We start from the raw sequence: 23,181 nt of genomic DNA, 5'->3' as shown, positions 1-23,181 counted from the left end.
CTGTGAAGATAACTCCTGCTAAGCTCAGTGAGAATTGGAATTCCCAACCGAGATCAAAAGTTTCAACCTGGATTTTCTCTGCTGAAGTGGGTAATGGAGCACTCTGTAAATTCCTGGGATAGGTTAGTCCATCTCCGGAGCATGACTGGCACAGACAGGAGAGAGTCAGGATCTGTTCCTGGGTTATTTGGGGAAGTTAGGAATGCTACGAGTCAGCTTTTCAATTACTGATCTCAAATCTGGGTCAATGTCAGAATTAGGACAGATGGGATTAATTTACTGAATCGTAAGACCAACAAACGGAAGAAGGGAGATTGTAAAAAAAGCTCTAACCTGTCAGACTTCTCATCCGAAGCTCACGGAGACCAGTACCGGTGGGGTTAAAGTTAGACAGGACAGCCAACGCAAACTGATCCTCATACAACTGGCTTCCTCTTATGATGCGTAGATTTTCTAGAGGAATGTAGTCTACTTCATTGTGTGCTATTAAAACATAACCTTGGACCTCCTGAATATTCTGCACAAAAAAATACAAGATCCTTAAATCCCACACTTGGAACTTGTAAGAAGTAGAGAGTTCATCAACAGACATGCCCCCTGATCCTTCAGTGAGTTCAGTTCAAAGTCGTTGATCAAGAAAGCAGGAAAAACCAGATTCTATCCCTGCTCTGCAGAGATCCCAGCCAAGGCTTCTGAGCACAATTCAATGCTTCCCATTGATTTTTGCCCTGACCATAGATCCAAGACCCAGGCATTCCACCAAACGTGTGGCTGGTCGGCTATGTGGCTCACTTTGGTAGACCATAGGCAAAAAGAGCAAATGCGTAGCCTGGGGGCGAGCGGGACCCAGCCCGCGCCAGGAGTGGAGGGAATGAGCCACCTTCCACCCCCATTCTGTGCCATGCTTACTGTTCTCACTAGTCCACAAGATGAGCTATATGAATTGTCGCAGTGCCTTGGATCCCCACAGGGGAGGGAAATAAATCAGCTCCTGCCAAGTCAAGAGACTGCAGCTAATGTGTGCTTGGGCAGGCAAGGTGTCAGGCCAACCGACAGTCCAACAGTTTGATAAAACTCAAGGTGTGGAATAGGCACATTGGGAGATCCCAAAGTGAGTCCAGCCCCTGCACATGACCCAGGAAATGGCAAAAATTAAACCACTTTCACAAATGTGAAACGTGCGCACACTCTCATTTACATGGTTACCTGCAGGAAGGATAGATTGTGGTTCCCTGTAAGGTGGGTGATCTCTAGGTTGCCCTGTACCTCACGGCAGTTCTCGTACTGTTTGCGCAGTGTGTAGTAATGGTTCTCTAAACTGAACGACAGCTCCAGCTTCATGTCTGTCCCAGGGCAAACTGAGGAAAACATGGACAGAAGACAGGTGTGGATTGTAGTGTTTAACATATCACACATGCCTCATTGTAACATTGATATACACTCTGATATACTCCACACCCCTCACTGTAACACTGATATACCCCACACCTCTCACTGTAACACTGATATACCCCACACCTCTCACTGTAACAGTGATATACCCACACCTCTCACTGTAACACTGATATACACCACACCTTTCACTGTAACACTGATATACCCCACACCTCTCACTGTAACACTGATATACCCCACATCTCTCACTGTAACACTGATATACCCCACACCTCTCACTGTAACACTGATATACCCCACACCTCTCACTGTCACACTGATATACCCCACACCTCTCACTGTAACACTCATATACCCCACACCTCTCACTGTAACACTGATATACCCCACACCGCTCACTGTAACACTGATATACCCCACACCTCTCACTGTAACACTCATATACCCCACACCTCTCACTGTAACACTCATATACCCCACACCTCTCACTGTAACACTCATATACCCCACACCTCTCACTGTAACACTCATATACCCCACACCTCTCACTGTAACACTCATATACCCCACACCTCTCACTGTAACACTCATATACCCCACACCTCTCACTGTAACACTCATACACCCCACACCTCTCACTGTAACACTGATATACCCCACACCTCTCACTGTAACACTGATACATCCTACACCCCTCACTGTAATACACTGATATACCGCACACCCCTCACTGTAACACTGATACATCCCACACCCCTCATTGTAACACTCTGATATACCCCACACCCCTCACTGTAACACTCTGATATACCCCACACCCCTCACTGTAACATTCTGATATACTCCACACCCCTCACTGTTTCACTGATATACCCCACACCCCTCACTGTAACACTCTGATATACCCCACACCCCTCACTGTAACACACTGATATACCCCACACCCCTCACTGTAACATTCTGATATACTCCACTCCCCTCACTGTAACATTGATATACCCCACAGCCCTCACTGTAACAGTCTGATATACCCCACAGCCCTCACTGTAACAATGATATACGCCACACCCATCACTGTAACACTGATATACGCCACACCCATCACTGTAACACTGATATACCCCACACCTCTCAATGTAACACTGATATACCCCACACCTCTCACTGTAACACTGATATACCCCACAACTCTCACTGTAACACTGATATACCCCACACCTCTCACTGTCACACTGATATACCCCACACCTCTCACTGTAACACTGATACACACCACAGCCCTCACTGTAACACTGATACATACCACACCCCTCACTGTAACACACTGATATACCCCACACCCCTCACTGTAACACTGATACATCCCACACCCCTCACTGTAACACACTGATATACCCCACACCCCTCACTGTAACACTCTGATATACCCCACACCCCTCACTGTAAAATTCTGATATACTCCACACCCCTCACTGTATCATTGATATACCCCACACCCCTCACTGCAACAGTCTGATATACCCCACAGCCCTCACTGTAACAGTGACATACGCCACACCCATCACTGTAACACTCTGATATACCCCACACCTCTCACTGTAACACTGATATACCCCACAGCCCTCACTGTAACATTGATATACGTCACACCCTGCACTGTAACACGATATACCCCACACCTCTCACTGTAACACTCATATACCCCACAACCCTCACTGTAACACTAATATATCCCACATCTTTCACTGTAACACTGTTATACCCCACACCTCTCACTGTAGCACTGATATACCCCACACCTCTCACTGTAACACTGATATACCCCACACCTTTCACTGTAACACTGATACATCCCACACACCTCACTGTAACACTCTGATATACCCCACACCCCTCACTGTAACACTCATATACCCCACAGCCCTCACTGTAACACTGATATACGCCACAGCCCTCACTGTAACATTGATGTACCCCACAGCCCTCACTGTAACACTGATATACCCCACACCCTGCACTGTAACACCGATATACCCCACACCCTGCACTGTAACACTGATATACCCCACACCTCTCACTGTAACACTGATATACCCCACACCTCTCACTGTAACACTCTGATATAGCCCACACCTCTCACTGTAACACTGATATACCCCACGCCTCTCACTGTAACACTGATATACCCCACACCTCTCACTGTAACACTCTGATATACCCCACACCTCTCACTGTAACACTGATATACCCCACACCTCTCACTGTAACACTGATATACCCCACACCTCTCACTGTAACACTGATATACCCCACGCCTCTCACTGTAACACTCTGATATACCCCACACCCCTCACTGTAACACTCTGATATACCCCACACCCCTCACTGTAACACTCTGATATACCCCACACCCTTCATTGTAACACTGATATACCCCACACCTCTCAATGTAACACTGATATACCCCACACCCCTCACTGTAACACACTGATATACCCCACACCCCTCACTGTAACACTGATATATCCCACACCCCTCACTGTAACACTCTGATATACCCCACACCCCTCACTGTAACACACTGATATACCCCACACCCCTCACTGTAACACTGATATATCCCACACCCCTCACTGTATCACTCTGATATACCCCACACCCCTCACTGTAACACTCTGATATACCCCACACCCCTCACTGTAACACTCTGATATACCCCACACCCCTCACTGTAACACTCTGATATACCCCACACCCTTCATTGTAACACTGATATACCCCACACCTCTCAATGTAACACTGATATACCCCACACCCCTCACTGTAACACTGATACATCCCACACCCCTCACTGTAACACTCTGATATACCCCACACCCCTCACTGTAACACTCTGATACACCCCACACCCCTCAATGTAACACTGATATATCTCACACCCCTCACTGTAACACTCTGATATACCCCACACCCCTCACTGTAACACTCTGATATACCCCACACCCCTCACTGTAACACTCTGATATACCCCACACCCCTCACTGTAACACTCTGATATACCCCACACCCCTCACTGTAACACTCTGATATACCCCACACCCCTCACTGTAACACTCTGATATACCCCACACCCCTCACTGTAACACTCTGATATACCCCACACCCCTCACTGTAACACTGATACATCCCACACCTCTCACTGTAACACTGATACATCCCACACCCCTCACTGTAACACTGATACATACCACACCCCTCACTGTAACACTCTGATATACCCCACACCCCTCACTGTAACACTGATACATCCCACACCCCTCACTGTAACACTCTGATATACCCCACACCCCTCACTGTAACACTGATACATCCCACACCCCTCACTGTAACACTGATACATCCCACACCCCTCACTGTAACACTGATACATCCCACACCTCTCACTGTAACACTGATACATCCCACACCTCTCACTGTAACACTGATACATCCCACACCCCTCACTGTAACACTGATACATCCCACACCCCTCACTGTAACACTGATACATCTCACACCCCTCACTGTAACACTGATACATCCCACACCCCTCACTGTAACACTGATACATCCAACACCCCTCACTGTAACACTGATACATCCCACACCTCTCACTGTAACACTGATACATCCCACACCCCTCACTGTAACACTGATACATCCCACACCCCTCACTGTAACACTGATACATCCCACACCCCTCACTGTAACACTCTGATATACCCCACACCCCTCACTGTAACACTGATACATCCCACACCCCTCACTGTCACACTCTGATACATCCCACACCCCTCACTGTAACACTGATACATCCCACACCCCTCACTGTAACACTCTGATATACCCCACACGCCTCACTGTCACACTGATACATCCCACACCCCTCACTGTAACACTCTGATATACCCCACACCCCTCACTGTCACACTCTGATATACCCCACACCCCTCACTGTAACACTCTGATACATCCCACACCCCTCACTGTAACACTCTGATATACCCCACACCCCTCACTGTAACACTGATATACCCCACACCCCTCACTGTAACACTGATATACCCCACACCCCTCACTGTAACACTCTGATATATCCCACACCCCTCACTGTAACACTCTGATATACCCCACACCCCTCACTGTCACACTCTGATACATCCCACACCCCTCACTGTAACACTGATACATCCCACACCCCTCACTGTAACACTGATACATCCCACACCCCTCACTGTAACACTCTGATATACCCCACACCCCTCACTGTCACACTCTGATACATCCCACACCCCTCACTGTCATACTCTGATATATCCCACACCCCTCACTGTAACACTGATACATCCCACACCCCTCACTGTAACACTGATACATCCCTCACCCCTCACTGTAACACTGATACATCCCACACCCCTCACTGTAACACTGATACATCCCACACCCCTCACTGTAACACTGATACATCCCACACCCCTCACTGTAACACTGATATACCCCACACCCCTCACTGTAACAGTCTGATATAACCCACACCCCTCACTGTAACACTGATACATCCCACACCCCTCACTGTAACACTGATACATCCCACACCCCTCACTGTAACACTCTGATATACCGCACACCCCTCACTGTAACACTGACATATCCCACACCCCTCACTGTAACACTGATACATCCCACACCCCTCACTGTAACACTCTGATATACACCACACCCCTCACTGTAACACTGATATACCCCACACCCCTCACTGTAACACTGATATATCCCACACCCCTCACTGTAACACTGATATACCCCACACCCCTCACTGTAACACTGATATACCCCACACCCCTCACTGTAACACTGATATACCCCACACCCCTCACTGTAACACTGATATACCCCACACCCCTCACTGTAACTCTCGGATACCCCACACCCCTCACTGTAACTCTCGGATACCCCACACCCCTCACTGTAACACTCGGATAGCCCACACCCCTCACTGTAACTCTCGGATACCCCACACCCCTCACTGTAACACTCTGATATACCCCACACCCCTCACTGTAACACTCTGATATACCCCACACCCCTCACTGTAACACTCTGATATACCCCACACCCCTCAATGTAACACTCTGATATACCCCACACCCCTCACTGTCACACTCTGATATACCCCACACCCCTCACTGTCACACTCTGATATACCCCACACCCCTCACTGTAACTCTCGGATACCCCACACCCCTCACTGTAACACTCTGATATACCCCACACCCCTCACTGTCACACTCTGATATACCCCACACCCCTCACTGTAACTCTCGGATACCCCACACCCCTCACTGTAACACTCTGATGTACCCCACACCCCTCACTGTCACACTCTGATATACCCCACACCCCTCACTGTAACACTGATACATCCCACACCCCTCACTGTAACACTCTGATATACCCCACACCCCTCACTGTAACACTCTGATATACCCCACACCCCTCACTGTAACACTGATATACCCCACACCCCTCACTGTAACACTGATACACCCCACACCCCTCACTGTAACACTCTGATATACCCCACACCCCTCACTGTAACACTCTGATATACCCCACACCCCTCACTGTCACACTCCGATATACCCCACACCCCTCACTGTAACACTCTGATATACCCCACACCCCTCACTGTAACACTGATATACGCCACACCCCTCACTGTAACACTCTGATATACCCCACACCCCTCACTGTAACACTCTGATATACCCCACACCCCTCACTGTAACACTCTGATATACCCCACACCCCTCACTGTGACAATCTGATATACCCCACACCCCTCACTGTAACACTGATATACCCCACACCCCTCACTGTAACACTCTGATATACCCCACACCCCTCATTGTAAGACTCTGATATACCCCACACCCCTCACTGTAACATTGATATACCCCACACTCCTCACTGTAACACTGGGATATACCCCACACCCCTCACTGTAACACTGATACATCCCACACCCCTCACTGTCACACTCTGATATACCCCACACCCCTCACTGTAACACTCTGATATACCCCACACCCCTCACTGTAACACTCTGATATACCCCACACCCCTCACTGTAACACTGATACATCCCACACCCCTCACTGTAACACTGATACATCCCACACCCCTCACTGTAACTCTGATACACCCCACACCCCTCACTGTAACACTCTGATATACCCCACACCCCTCACTGTAACACTGATACATCCCACACCCCTCACTGTAACACTGATACATCCCACACCCCTCACTGTAACACTGATACATCCCACACCCCTCACTGTAACACTGATACATCCCACACCCCTCACTGTAACACTGATACATCCCACACCCCTCACTGTAACACTGATACATCCCACACCCCTCACTGTAACACTGATACATCCCACACCCCTCACTGTAACACTCTGATATACCCCACACCCCTCACTGTAACACTGATACATCCCACACCCCTCACTGTAACACTGATACATCCCACACCCCTCACTGTAACACTGATACATCCCACAACCCTCACTGTAACACTGATACATCCCACACCCCTCACTGTAACACTGATACATCCCACACCCCTCACTGTAACACTGATACATCCCACACCCCTCACTGTAACACTGATACATCCCACACCCCTCACTGTAACACTGATACATCCCACACCCCTCACTGTAACACTGATACATCCCACACCCCTCACTGTAACACTGATACATCCCACACCCCTCACTGTAACACTGATACATCCCACACCCCTCACTGTAACACTCTGATATACCCCACACCCCTCACTGTAACACTGATACATCCCACACCCCTCACTGTAACACTGATACATCCCACACCCCTCACTGTAACACTGATACATCCCACACCCCTCACTGTAACACTGATACATCCCACACCCCTCACTGTAACATTGATATACCCCACACCCCTCACTGTAACACTGATACATCCCACACCCCTCACTGTAACACTCTGATATACCCCACACCCCTCACTGTCACACTCTGATACATCCCACACCCCTCACTGTAACACTCTGATATACCCCACACCCCTCACTGTAACACTGTGATATACCCCACACCCCTTACTGTAACACTCTGATATACCCCACACCCCTCACTGTCACACTCTGATACATCCCACACCCCTCACTGTAACACTCTGATATACCCCACACCCCTCACTGTAACACTGTGATATACCCCACACCCCTCACTGTAACACTCTGATATACCCCACACCTCTCACTGTAACACTGATATACCCCACACCCCTCACTGTAACACTGATACATCCCACACCCCTCACTGTAACACTCTGATATACCCCACACCCCTCACTGTAACACTCTGATATATCCCACACCCCTCACTGTAACACTCTGATATACCCCACACCCCTCACTGTAACACTCTGATATATCCCACACCCCTCACTGTAACACTCTGATATACCCCACACCCCTCACTGTAACACTCTGATATACCCCACACCCCTCACTGTAACACTCTGATATATCCCACACCCCTCACTGTAACACTCTGATATACCCCACACCCCTCACTGTAACACTCTGATATACCCCACACCCCTCACTGTAACACTGATACATCCCACAACCCTCACTGTCACACTGATACATCCCACACCCCTCACTGTAACACTGATACATCCCACACCCCTCACTGTAACACTCTGATATACCCCACACCCCTCACTGTAACACTCTGATATACCCCACACCCCTCACTGTAACACTGATATACCCCTCACCCCTCACTGTAACACTCTGATATACCCCTCACCCCTCACTTTATTACTCTGATATACCCCACACCCCTCACTGTAACACTGATATTTCGCGCACCCCTCACTGTAACACTCTGATGAACCCCACACCCCTCACTGTAACACTGATATACCCCACACCCCTCACTGTAACACTGATATACCCCACACCCCTCACTGTAACACTGATATATCCCGCACCCCTCACTGTAACACTGATACATCCCACACCCTTCACTGTAAAACTCTGAGACACCCCACACCTCTCACTGTAACACTCTGATATACCCCACACCCCCTCACTGTAACACTGATATACCCCACACCCCTCACTGTAACACTGATATATCCCAAACCCCTCACTGTAACACTGATACATCCCACACCCCTCACTGTAACACTGATACATCCCACACCCCTCACTGTAACACTGATACATCCCACACCCCTCACTGTAACACTCTGATATACCCCACACCCCTCACTGTAACACTGATACATCCCACACCCCTCACTGTAACACTGATACATCCCACACCCCTCACTGTAACACTGATACATCCCACACCCCTCACTGTAACACTGATACATCCCACACCCCTCACTGTAACACTGATATACCCCACACCCCTCACTGTAACACTCTGATACATCCCACACCCCTCACTGTAACACTGATACATCCCACACCCCTCACTGTAACACTGATACATCCCACACCCCTCACTGTAACACTGATATACCCCACACCCCTCACTGTAACACTCTGATACATCCCACACCCCTCACTGTAACACTGATATACCCCACACCCCTCACTGTCACACTCTGATATACCCCACACCCCTCACTGTAACACTGATACATCCCACACCCCTCACTGTAACACTGATACATCCCACACCCCTCACTGTAACACTGATACATCCCACACCCCTCACTGTAACACTGATACATCCCACACCCCTCACTGTAACACTCTGATGTTTTGACTCTCAGAGATGACTGGATTTGGTCCTCTGATTACACGCAATCGAAACAGTTTTGCGCAAAAGCCATGATTTAAAATGAACTTGAGCAGCAGTGCACCCGCACTCTTACCCGGAGAGGAGTAACACTCTTGACTTAAGCCAAGGACCCTACCCAGCAGCAGTGCCAGGAGAAGGACAGCATCACCCCATGGAGCTACAGTCTGAGCAAACATTGGGGAGCCTGCGAAAGTATCGTGAGCGTAGAGCCCGAAGCAGTGAAACTGGTTTCCTGCTCCATAGGTCTTGCTGCTATATCTGGGGTGGGTTCAATCCAGGACAGGAGTACACAGGCCATTAGTAGATTAAAGGGTGGGCACTTCCTGGACATGGATACAGAGAGAAGGAAAAGCTCACCAAGTCTCCTTCCGCCAAGCTGTCACTGATACCTGAAGCCACTCACATCCTATAATTACATAACATCTGCTTAAAGAATGAGCTTGTTCCGGTACTGTCTCAAGGCAGAGGCAGATGCACAGTGAAGCCCTGAGGACAGCACAGGCCTCTCCATAGCACTGGTGGGAGTTGGGGGGGTGGGGTGGGGGGTAGAGAGTAAGAGCAGGGAGGGAAATCGCTGAGGGTGGGCAATGATATAACCATGACAGTAGTGAGGGCCTGCAGAGGATTGGAGGGGAGGGCTGGGGGCAGTGGGGGTGGGAGCAGCTGAGATAGTGTGAGGGAATAAGAGAGGTAGATTGGGCTGCAGGGGGAGATGGTGTGGGGGAATAAGAGAGGTAGATTGGGGCTGTAGGGGCAGAAGCAGGGAGTATTTATACCCAATAATAAATAATGATCTCAAGATCGTGTGAAAGGGAATACGAATCCCAGGGGTCCACAGCAGGAATTGTTGAGCCAATGTAAAAGGCATTGCCTATTCCCTGGCCTGAATATAACACACTGCCCAAGATGCTGATGAATGCATGAATTGCCAGTTGGAAATCTTGTTCTGTGGCCTTATTTGGAGTACTGTGTCCAGTTCTGGGCGCCATACTTGAGGAAGGATGCGAAGGCATTGGAGAGAATACCGAGGAGATTCACAAGAATGATTCCCAGGATGAAGAACTGTAGCTATGAGGATAGGTTGGAGAGGTTGGGACTGTTTGCCTTAGAATAAAGAAGGCTGAGAGGAGACTGGATAGAGGCATTCAAGATCCTGAGGGGTATGGACAGGGTAAATAGTGAGAAACTGTTCCCACTCAAGAGATCATCAAGAACTAGAGGGCACAGATTCAAAATAATTGGCAAAGGGATTAAATGGGATGTGAGGAAAAATTTTTCACCCAGAGGGTGGTTGGAGTCTGGGACAAGCTTCCTGAAAGGGTGGTGGAGGCAGGTTCGATCGAGGTATTCAAAAGGGAATTGGATTGCTACCTGAGAAGAGAGAATGTGCAAGGTTACGGGGATAAAGGCAGGGGAGTGGGACTAGGAGGAATGCTCTTTCAGAGAGCCAGTGCAGATTTGATGGGCCAAATGGCCTCCTTCTGCACTGTTAAGATACTGTAATCCCAGGAAACCCAGCTGATATTACACATTAACCTCAACACAGCTCAAAACATAACTCCAACTGCCTTTTCCTGGCTTCCTGTTTGTCTAATTTAGGTGCTGCTGACAGCACATAGTGCCCTGAGTAAATCACGTACCATCCTCAAGATCTGAGTAGGGATCACACGCTGTGTAATTGTACAGAGTCACTGCTTATTCAGGGTAAGGATCACTCACCGTGTAACTGCACAGGGTCACTTTTTATTCAGGATAAGGATCACTCACTGTGTAACTGTAGAGAGTAGCTGTTTATTCAACAGGCACAATCTCTAGATATAAAATGGTTCACTTGATTCATTAAATATCTGCCACTCTAATACAAAGATGTTGATGGACTCACTAGAAGGTTAATGCAATGTTATGGAGTTCGTATCACAGGACAAGACCTAGAGTTACTAACATCACCATTCTGATAACCCAGCTTAGGGTTACTGAACCCGTTGGCCCTAAACAGACAGGTTTGCGGAGACCAGTGGTTAATTCATTACAAAGGGAATTTGCCCCTTCCCCTAGAAGCAGCTTTCTTGGTCAGAGCTGGGAGAGTCGGTAACAGCTGTACTCAGCTGTGACCATCAGTTCAAATCCGACAGGTGCCAGGCACATTCCTGAGCCTGGGATCAGAGGTGCTTGAAATCCAGGATTCACAAACTAAGTCAGACAAATTGTCCTGCTTACATGTGGGTATCTGAGAGAGAGCAATGGTTCACATGTTACAGGCTGCATTGCACATTGCAGTCAGACCAGGAGAATCCCAGCCAGGGTGGGACTGAGCTTGGGGAACGTGGAACTCAGCCTGGGGGGGAGGGGGTGGCGAACAAGGAGGCTACAGATGTGGTGTTTGGTCTCTGCTGATCTCAGTCTGACCACAATCGCCCACATCTTCTTGGGTAAGGTGGTGTCAGGCTTTCTCAGTCCATTCACCAGTGCTGCTCGTGTCTGTGCCCCTGGACTCCAGCTCAGAAACAGAACGGCTCAGCTCGCAAAGGCTTGGCAAATATGTCAGGAATGTGCTAAAAAAGAGAGATTTCTGCCAAGGTCAGTTGGGCGAGGTGGATCACTAACACCATTAGCTTTGCAGCCCTCTAAAATTGGCTTGTGAACAGGTAAATCATTGTTCAACAGCACCTCCACCAAACTGTGGGCCTGGGTTACCATGGTGACAGCGCCTGCCTCCATGGTGAATTTACAGGGAACACCAAGCAAGGGAATGGAGCACTGCAGCTACTTGAGATTTCGCCCAGCAATATCACAGAATCACAGAATTTTTACGGCACAGGAAGAGGCTATTCGGCCTATCGTGTCTGTGCCAGCTCTCCAAATGAGCATTATGACCTAGTGCCATTGCCCTGCCTTTTCCCCGTAATCCTGCACATTGTTTCTATCCAAATAATCATCTAATGTCCTCTTGAATGCCTCAATTGAACCTGCCTCCACCACACTTCCAGGCAGTGCATTCCAGACCTGAACCAATTGTTGTGTGAAAAAGTTTTTTCTCACATCACATTTGCTTCTTTTGCAAATCACTTTAAATCTGTGCCCTCTCATCCTTGATCCTTTTACGAGCAGGAACAGCTCCTCCCTATCTACTCTGTCCAGCCTCCTCATGATTTTAAAAACTTCTATCAAGTCTCCCCAGCCTTCTCCTTTCCAAGGAAAACAGTCCCAACTTCTCCAATCTATCCTCATGGCTGAAGTTTCTCATTCCTGGAACCATTCTTGTAAACCTCTTCTGCACTCTCTCCAATGTGGTTACATCCTTCCTATAATATGGTGCCCAGAACCTTTACACAATATTCCAAATGAGGTCTAATGAGGGTCTTATATAAATTCAGCATAACCTCCCCGTTCGTGTACTCTCTGCCCCTAATAATAAGCCCTGGATATGATATGTTTTATTAACTGTTCTCTTCACCTGTCCTGCCACCTTTGATTGTCAATGTACATATACATCCAAGTCTATCTGCTCCTGCAACCCCTTCAAAATTCCACCCCTTATTTTATATTGTCTGTCCGTGTTCTTCCTACCAAAATGCATCACTTCGTACTTCTCCACATTGAACTTCATCTGTCACCTATCTGCCCATTGTCAATATCCTTTTGAAGTTCCACCCCCACCTCCTCACAGTTCACAACACTCCCAAGCTTCATATCATCTGCAAACTTTGAAATTGTCCCGTGCGCACCAAGATCTAGATCGTTAATATATATCAGGAAAAGCAAGGGTCCCGGGGAACTCCACTACAAACCCCACAATACATCTCACTGACTACTGAAAATACCTTTCTGCTCCCCTGAAAATATCCAACCCAGCACTCGCTCCCCAAAAATTGCCTGCCCAACCTCCACTTCCTGAAGATACCCCCTCCCCACCCCAAAAAAAAACACACCCAATCACCGCTCCCTCAAAAATACCCCATCCAATCCCTTCTTCCGCATAATACCCATTAACCGGAAAATAGCCCACCCAGCAACCACTCCACCAACCTGCTCATAAGACCCTGTCTAGACCCATACTGGGCAAAGGGTCAGTCAATGTCACCGATTGCTATCTGTATTCCATTTTATTTTGAATTTTCAGCCTCTGCAGTGTTTCGTTTTTTGATATTTCGAGCAGTGCAAGGCAGATTCAATAATATACTTTCAAGAGAACTGGATAAATACTTGAAGGAGAAATATTTGCAAGGCAATTGGGGAAGAGCAGGGGAGTGGAACTAATTGGATAGCTTGTTCAAAGAGCCAGCACAAGCACGATGGATGAATAGCCTCATTTGGTGTTACGATCCCTAGAATCTACCAACCTTTCTGTAGGGTTTAACCTAAGGCAATGACTCCCTCCTGTAGATGTCATGAGGAACTGTTTTATGAAAAGCTTTTTTTTTCCCCCCAAAGCCTCAGTGCCACTGATATTTGATGATGTGATCAAGAGTGATATAATGGCTTTAGCAGAGTAAAACATCCCAAGAAGCTTTGTCAATCAAAAAGATGGGAGGTTGGCTTGGAGAGGGCTGGAATAGTTAAATCTAGAGGTAATAAACCTCAAGTTCGAAACTGTGAGATGTATTGGCTCCACACTAACAGAAGAAATATTGCGGCTTTTCAGGGGGTTCATTGCTTTTTCCTGAGGGAATATAAACACAAAAAAAGATTTGAAAAATTGGATCATTTTGTCATTAGAACACAGATTTCCAAAAAAAGCCCTGGAGAAGTGAAAGGTTGGGCTGTGGAAGGAGAGCATCAATCTCCAGGCGAAGGAAAACAGTGTCTCTCGCTGGCTGCGAAAGCAGAAGGTTGCAGTGGCAAGATGGTCCTGATCATCATGGTTTGACACGTCTCTGAAATCCGACCATCAATATCATATGGATAAAGCTGGCACCCCCAAATCCCACTCCCCACATTAAACAAAGTCACATGCAGGCTTCCACCAGGATCTATCACTAGAGAAATTCCTTAACCCTCAAATGGCCAACATTCCAGGGGAGGACAAAAAAAACACTATAAAGACACTCTGAAGCTCTCATTGACACATAGATGCATTGGCATTAATGACTGGGAGAAACTTGCTACCAATCGTTCAAAACGGTGACTTGTCCATCGAGCTGCATCACACTTCGAGTCCCGTCTTAAAGATGAGGCAGAGCGGTGACAGGGAAGGAAAGAAAAGGAAGCAAATCCTGCACTTCAGATCCCACTATCCTGTGGGACATCCTGCCCCATGTGTCCAAATATCTGCCAGTCAACAATCAGCCTGTTCAGACACATAAAGACCCATCATGTCGCTGAGTAGATGTCACCCTCAAATCGAAGGACTGCTGACGATTTCACTGTGTCCCATGAGTGAAAATGTTCATCTCAAAGTCGAGCCTGAGTTTCAGAATTGTCCAACAACTTGCATCAATAATAGCATCTTTAATGCAGGGAAACCTCCCATAGTGCTGTGTGGAACCTGAAGGAGTCAACCCTCAGGCGCCTTGAGTTCATTACACTACAACTGGGTTGGATACAGAAATCATAACATCCCATAACACCGGCATCTATGCAAATGCAGAAATGAGGCCTTTGTGCTCCTACATCCTCAATCTTACAATCCCCCTAAATCCCAAATATACCTGTAAACCTAAACACAAGAGGGTTTACCACATGGAGTTTAAACTTCTCTGTTCTGCAGCCACATTTGTTTTAGCTTTGTTTCCAGTTATTAGAGCACTGCACAGGTATCCAGGAACTACCAAGCTGAGCGCAGACAGGTGGGTGTGTCAGTAAGTTCACACTCTGGGCGCTAGTACTGTTTGTTCCAGAGCTGTGCAAAGGCAGCAATAACAACCAATCAACCAGTCTCTGCATTGCACACAACAAATGATCAATATCTTAGAAACGTGCCTGTTTTGGAAGGCGAGTAAAGGTTGAGGTTGGACTATTCAGGGAGTGGCTCCTGTATCTGCAAGCACCTTTAGCTAGAGTTGCACAGAAATCTAAGACGTCATTTGTTTCGATGAATAGGAGGGATTGTATTTCTCTTTCCAAAACTTGCCAAATAAAAATCATCAGGAAAGAATGAACGAGGCAGAACGTAACTGTGATGCAATAAACCTGGGAGGAAGGCACTCAGGAACAGACATTTATTTGATTTCAATTTTTTTTATCTACTAAACCTCAAATTTCCCAGAGATTTCAGCAGAATCAACATGAATTTCACCAAGCATGGACACAGGCACTCCTTGCAACCTCTCCGAATAAAGCCAGTGAACACAGCGGAAAGTGATGCTCTCCACCCTCCGCCCAACCTTTCACCTCTCCACCCCAGTACTTTTGACCCTGGGTGCCATTGAATCTTGGCTGAAAAAGCCATTACATTGAGAACTTTAATCCAGGAAGTGTGGGGCCATTAACCTGGGGGGACAGGAGGGCCATTAATCCATGCACACGTGGGCAAGGGTAGCATAAGTGTCCCATGGTTCTGCCTTGCTGACAATGCTGAACCATTCAATTGCCTGTGGATTGAGGGCGAGACCCTCCTAGGCTGCCCAGCTCAGGGTTGGGAGACAGATAGAGCCAGAAGCCCTTTTAAAGGCACATGCTGGATAGAACTGCGAGGTCCCAAAGAGGCTAGAGCTCCCAGAGGAAGCTAAGACAGACTAAACTAAGCAATGTTGCAGTCCTACTCCGGCCCCCTTCCACAACTCTTTCTCCGGTACATCGATGATTATTTCGGTGCTGCTTCATGCTCTCGTCAGGACTTGGAAAAATTTATTAATTTTGCTTCCAATCTCCACCCCTCCATCATTTTCACGTGGTCCATCTCTGACACTTCCCTTCCCTTCCTTGACCTCTCTGTCTCAATCTCTGGTGATAGACTGTCCACCAATATCCATTACAAACCCACCGACACCCACAGCTATCTCGACTACAGCTCCTCACACCCCACTTCCTGTAAGGACTCCATCCCATTCTCTCAGTTCCTTCGCCTCCGTCGCATCTGTTCCGATGATGCTACATTCAAAAACAGTTCCTCTGACATGTCCTCCTTCTTCCTTAACCGAGGTTTTCCACCCACGGTCGTTGACAGGGCCCTCAACCGTGTCCGGCCCATCTCCCGCGCATCCGCCCTCACTCCTTCTCCTCCCTCCCAGAAACATGATAGGGTCCCCCTTGTCCTCACTTATCACCCCACCAGCCTCCGCATTCAAAGGATCATCCTCCGCCATTTCCGCCAACTCCAGCATGATGCCACTACCAAACACATCTTCCCTTCACCCCCCTTATCGGCATTCCGTAGGGATCGCTCCCTCCGGGACACCCTGGTCCACTCCTCCATCACCCCCTACTCCTCAACCCCCTCCTATGGCACAACCCCTTGCCCACGCAAAAGATGCAACACCTGCCCCTTCACTTCCTCTCTCCTCACCGTCCAAGGACCCAAACACTCCTTTCAAGTGAAGCAGCATTTCACTTGCATTTCCCCCAACTTAGTCTACTGCATTCGTTGCTCCCAATGTGGTCTCCTCTACATTGGAGAGACCAAACGTAAACTGGGCGACCGCTTTGCAGAACACCTGCGGTCTGTCCGCAAGAATGACCCAAACCTCCCTGTCGCTTGCCATTTTAACACTCCACCCTGCTCTCTTGCCCACATGTCTGTCCTTGGCTTGCTGCATTGTTCCAGTGAAGCCCAACGCAAACTGGAGGAACAACACCTCATCTTCCGACTAGGGACTTTACAGCCTTCCGGACTGAATATTGAATTCAACAACTTTAGGTCGTGAGTCCCCTCCCCCATCCCCACCCCCTTTCTGTTTCCCCCTTCTTTTTTTTTTCCCAATAAATTATAAAGATTTTCCTTTTCCCACCTATTTCCATTATATAAAATAAAAAAAAAACCCACTAGAGCTATACCTTGAGTGCCCTACCATCCATTCTTAATTAGCACATTCGTTTAGATAATATCACCAACTTTATCTTTAACACCTATGTGTTCTATTGTACTATTGTTGTTGACATCTTTTGATGATCTGCTTCTATCACTGCTTGTTTGTCGCTACAACCACACCAACCCCCTCCACCTCTCTGTCTCTCTATCTCTCCGCCCCCCACACACACACCTTAAACCAGCTTATATTTCAGCTCTTTCCTGGACTCGAACTCAAGTTCTGTCGAAGGGTCATGAGGACTCGAAACGTCAACTCTTTTCTTCTCCGCCGATGCTGCCAGACCTGCTGAGTTTTTCCAGGTAATTCTGTTTTTGTTTTGGATTTCCAGCATCCGCAGTTTTTTTGTTTTTATCTCATTTGTGATGTTATCAGGGGAACATTGAACTAACTGAAGACTGTGTTCCTGGCAAGTTCAAAGTTCCCATGAAACAATCCAAACTGTGAGGGGCTAATCTCCAGAACCGCCCTTTAGTAAAACAGAGATGTAAACAAAGCTCTGGCCACAGGCACAGTACATAACCCTTACACAATTATTGTGCCTTTCACGCAGTCACGCTGTGAGCACCAAGTGCTCAGGGTGCTCCAAAAAAACAGAAACAGGACTAACTAGTCGGAATGACTTCAGGCTAAATGCAGCACCAACAATAACGCAACCAGGCTGCTTGCATAGCTTCACAGAACAAACAACTTCATTAAAAACTGGCTCAACCAGAAGAGTTTATGGATGTGCGTGGCTTTCCATACTCTACTCTCTGTGAGCTGGGAAACTTCAGAGCTAGGGTCTGGTTCGTTGAATGACGGGTTAGACATCACACAGGCTACAAACAACAGTAAAGACTGTCGCAGTCTCTGTACCCTAAGGGTTATGGCAGAAAGCTTAATGACATTTCCACATTCCCCCATGTTGCACTCCGACATCTGCGACTTGATGAACCCTAACCTGCCCCATTCCCAATATCTGGGTTTCACACTGCAAACCAATCACATTTAGTCCCATAGTCTCACACAGCAAGAACAGCTCTCACACACTGGTCTGCACAGACACAGCGTATAAGCAACTTTTCTACATTTCTTCATTCAAAATAAAACACTATATTTAAATATTATTAATGCGTTTTATCTGGGTGGTGTCTGAGTTTATTAACCATGTGGAGAAGGAATACTGAGCTCAAACCTGCCCAATGACATGGGTACTTAGCAGGTCACAGGTTAGGACTCAGGAGCAAGAATCTTGGCTGAAATCCTCCTGCCCTCCATACTGGCTTATCACTGGGATCCTCAGTTCCATCACTGTCTGGCAAAGGATCAGCCATGATGGGAGATCAACACTCAGCCATAAGCTGCCAATGACTTCCACTTCATATACCCTCTCAGTAGACGTATAGTGGCAAATATTACCAGCACAGTTCAGTGGGCAACCGCTTGATCCCACCAGCAGCACGAGATGTGATGTTGCCATATCAGCCAAAGCAGCGGGAAAGTTTATATCCAGAAATTGCTCATTCAGCCTGTTTTTTTAGACAGTCAATCAGTCACTTGCTTCACTGACTGAACGTGAAATTTGCAAATTTTCACCCCATTCTCAGATGGAGTGGCTTGCTGCTTAAGCTGGGAGCCCTGCAGAGTCTAAGTAATCTTCAAACATAACCAATATACCATAGTCTCACTGCCGTCTGATCAAATATCACCTAGAACCTGACCAAAAGATTTGCAATTCCTGTTGTAGTTAATTGCCTGGTCTTCCAATGGCAGCCTATGTGCGCATGAGGGCTGGGTCCACAGCTTTGATTACTAAGTGCCTGAAACTGTCAGTGAATGAGGTTACCTGAGGGAAACATTTTCCAAAAGACAAGATACTTGCTGACAATTGTTGGTCAAATTAAACAATCCCTGGTCAACCAGCCCAAGTCTCGATCAGAGGCACAGACATCAAAAATTGCACCGACCATCCAACCAGTGTTGCAATATTTAAAAATTAACTTTTCAAGGACATTTACCCAGTATCACGCCTCATCCCACAGCGATTTTTCCAAATTATATTTACTTCCTATCTAATGGTAGCTGCAGGCAAAATTTTTGGCTTTTGTCAAACTGTCGGGGACATTGTCTATGACTACAGTGAATCACAGGAAATTTCTATTTGGAAAGAGCCAGCAGAATGCAATCACCCCACACACTTCACCACACTTACACTGTGAAATCATTGAGAGACTGAGAGATTTAAAATTAAAGCAGCAGTTAATAGATTACACATGTCTGAGAATTGTGTCTTCATGTGATTGAACCAGACTGGTAATCACTAACACAAACATTCCAATAGCAGCCTTGAAGAGCTACACCTCTGAACAGCTGCTATAGGTGTCAAAATAGGAAAGAAAGACTTGTCTTTATATAGCGCTTTTCATGACCCCCTGACATCTCAAAATGCTTTACTGCCAATGAAGTGCTTTTTGAAGTGTAGTCACTGATGTAAAGTAGGAACATGGCAGATAATCTGCCCATAGCAAGATCCCACAAACAACAATGTGATAAGGGTCAGATAATCTGAGAGACATTGACTGAGGGATAAATATCAGCCAGGACACCGGGAGAACTCTCCTGTTCTTCAAAATAGTAGTCATGTGGTCTTATAAGTCCACCTGAGCAGGCAGATGGGACCTCCGTTTAATGTTTCAACCAAATAATAACTTCTACAGTGCAGCATCCCCTCAGCACTGGACTGGAGCATTAGTTTGGATTATTGTGAACAAACCCTGTAGCTGAGGAATTATAATCACTGATATTCAGCAAATATTCTATTTGACCCTGACCTGTGTTTCTGACCCATCTCCACTCCAAGACCACTGACTTCCACCTCTATCATCACCCATAGGCACCCTTGCTGTCAACTCCCTCAACCATACATTTGTTAATTCTTGAATTAACTATTCTAACACTTCCCCGACTGGCATCTCATCTTCCCCTCTTCATAAACTCTGCTCCCACAACCTATCTCACACTAAGTCACATTCACTTATCACGTGCACAGTCACTGACCTATATAGTCTCTCAGACCTGAAGCGCCACTATTTTAAAATTCTCATCCTTGTGTCAGAAACCCTCCAGTGCCAAATCCCTCCCTATTCCTGAAACAGCCTCCAGTGTTCCAACTCGCCAAACGACCCCTTACAAATGTGACATTGACTAATTGCACATAACCCATACTCCCATTGCTTTTCTCCATCATTAGTGGTCGTGCCTTCAGCTATCGAGGCCCTGCATTCTGGCATTACCTCCCATTACCGTTCCCACCTTAAAACTCACCCGATGGACAAATTATAGGCTGAAACTTTAAAACAGTAGAAAGGTCCAACGCTGAGGGAGCACCACGTTGCCGGAGGGTCAATCCTGAGTGAGTGTTGCACTGGTCAGAGGGTCAGTACTGAGGGAGCGCCGCACAGTTGGAGGGTCAGTACTGAGGGAGCACCACACAGTCGGAGGGTGAGTACTGAGTGAGCGCCGCACTGTCGGAAGGTCAATACTGAGTGAGTGCCGCACTGTCGGAGGGTCAGTGTTGAGGGAGTGCCGCACTGTCAGAGGGCCAGTACTGAGTGAGTGCCGCACTGTCGGAAGGTCAATACTGAGTGAGTGCCGCACTGTCGGAGGGTCAGTGTTGAGGGAGTGCCGCACTGTCAGAGGGTCAGTACTGAGGGAGTGCTGCACTGTCAGAGGGTCAGTACTGAGTGAGTGCCGCACTGTCGTTGGGTCAGTACTGAGTGAGTGCTGCACTGTCGGAGGGTCAGTACTGAGTGAGCACCACACTGTCGGAGGGTCAGTACTGAGGGAGAGCCGCACTGATGCAGGGTCAGTACTGAGGGAGTGCTGCACTGTCGGAGGGTCAGTACTGAGGGAGAGCCGCACTGATGCAGGGTCAGTACTGAGGGAGTGCTGCACTGTCAGAGGGTCAGTACTGAGGGAGTGCTGCACTGTCGGAGGGTCAGTACTGAGGGAGTGCCGCACTGTCGGAGGGTCAGTGCTGAGGGAGTGTTGCACTGTCGGAGGGTCAGTGCTGAGGGAGTGCCGCACTGTCAGAGGGTCAGTACTGAGGGAGCTTCGCACAGTCGGAGGGTCAGTGCTGAGGGAGTGTTGCACTGTCGGAGGGTCAGTGCTGAGGGAGTGCCGCACTGTCGGAGGGTCAGTGCTGAGAGAGTGCCGCACTGTCGGCGGTGCCGTCCTTCGGACAAGACATTAAAACGATCCCTAGATTGGCCTGTCTCGCCCCAGGCGGATTGGGAGTTAGCTGCCTCCTGATTATTAGCTCAGAATCACACTGGGGACAGTGAGGAGGCTTTATCCGGACCCCGGACCCCGGACCCCGGACCCCGGACCCCCGACCCCCGACCCCGGACCCCGGACCCCGGACCCCGACCCCCGACCCCCGACCCCGGACCCCGGACCCCCGACCCCGGACCCCCGACCCCGGACCCCCGACCCCGGACCCCGGACCCCCGACCCCGGACCCGGACCCCGGACCCCGGACCCCGGACCCCCGACCCCGGACCCGGACCCCGGACCCCGGACCCCGGACCCCCGACCCCGGACCCCCGACCCCGGACCCGGACCCGGACCCGGACCCGGACCCCGGACCCCGGACCCCGGACCCCGGACCCCGGACCCCCGGCGGCAAGCCGGACCCTCAACCCTGGGCCCTGTCCCGGGCCCCCGCTCTTCCTTTCTCCCGCTCCTACCACCCTCACCCGGGACTGGGCCGCTGCTCTCTGCCCACCCGCCGTGGGCCCCGGCTCTCACCTGTCCTCTGCGCCGAGCCCAGCGCTGTGAGGAGCAGAAGCCCCGCCAACCGCATCGTCCCGCCAGCCCCGAGCACCACTTCCGGTCCGAGAGACGGTGGG

The 23,181-nt window shown here is 48.6% G+C and overlaps 1 protein-coding gene across 1 annotated transcript in view; it reads right to left on the bottom strand.

The window, feature by feature from the left end:
- The window catches only part of LOC121269235 (receptor tyrosine-protein kinase erbB-2-like), a 23,314-nt gene extending 149 nt beyond the window's left edge, over positions 1-23,165 (bottom strand). Inside the window, exons 1-3 of the mRNA XM_041173782.1 lie at positions 23,081-23,165; positions 1,207-1,358; positions 334-517 (exon numbers count right to left, since the gene is read on the bottom strand). Of these exons, the coding sequence (XP_041029716.1) occupies positions 334-517; positions 1,207-1,358; positions 23,081-23,135 (391 nt within the window). The 5' untranslated portion in view covers positions 23,136-23,165. The remainder of the gene's footprint in view (positions 1-333; positions 518-1,206; positions 1,359-23,080) is intronic.
- Positions 23,166-23,181: the final 16 nt, after the last annotated feature.

This window comes from Carcharodon carcharias, chromosome 23 (genome assembly GCF_017639515.1).
Source record: "Carcharodon carcharias isolate sCarCar2 chromosome 23, sCarCar2.pri, whole genome shotgun sequence".
NCBI classification, from domain to species: Eukaryota; Metazoa; Chordata; class Chondrichthyes; order Lamniformes; family Lamnidae; genus Carcharodon; species Carcharodon carcharias.
The sequence above is the reverse complement of the archived record's forward strand: the minus strand, read 5'-3'. Positions and strand labels throughout refer to the sequence as shown.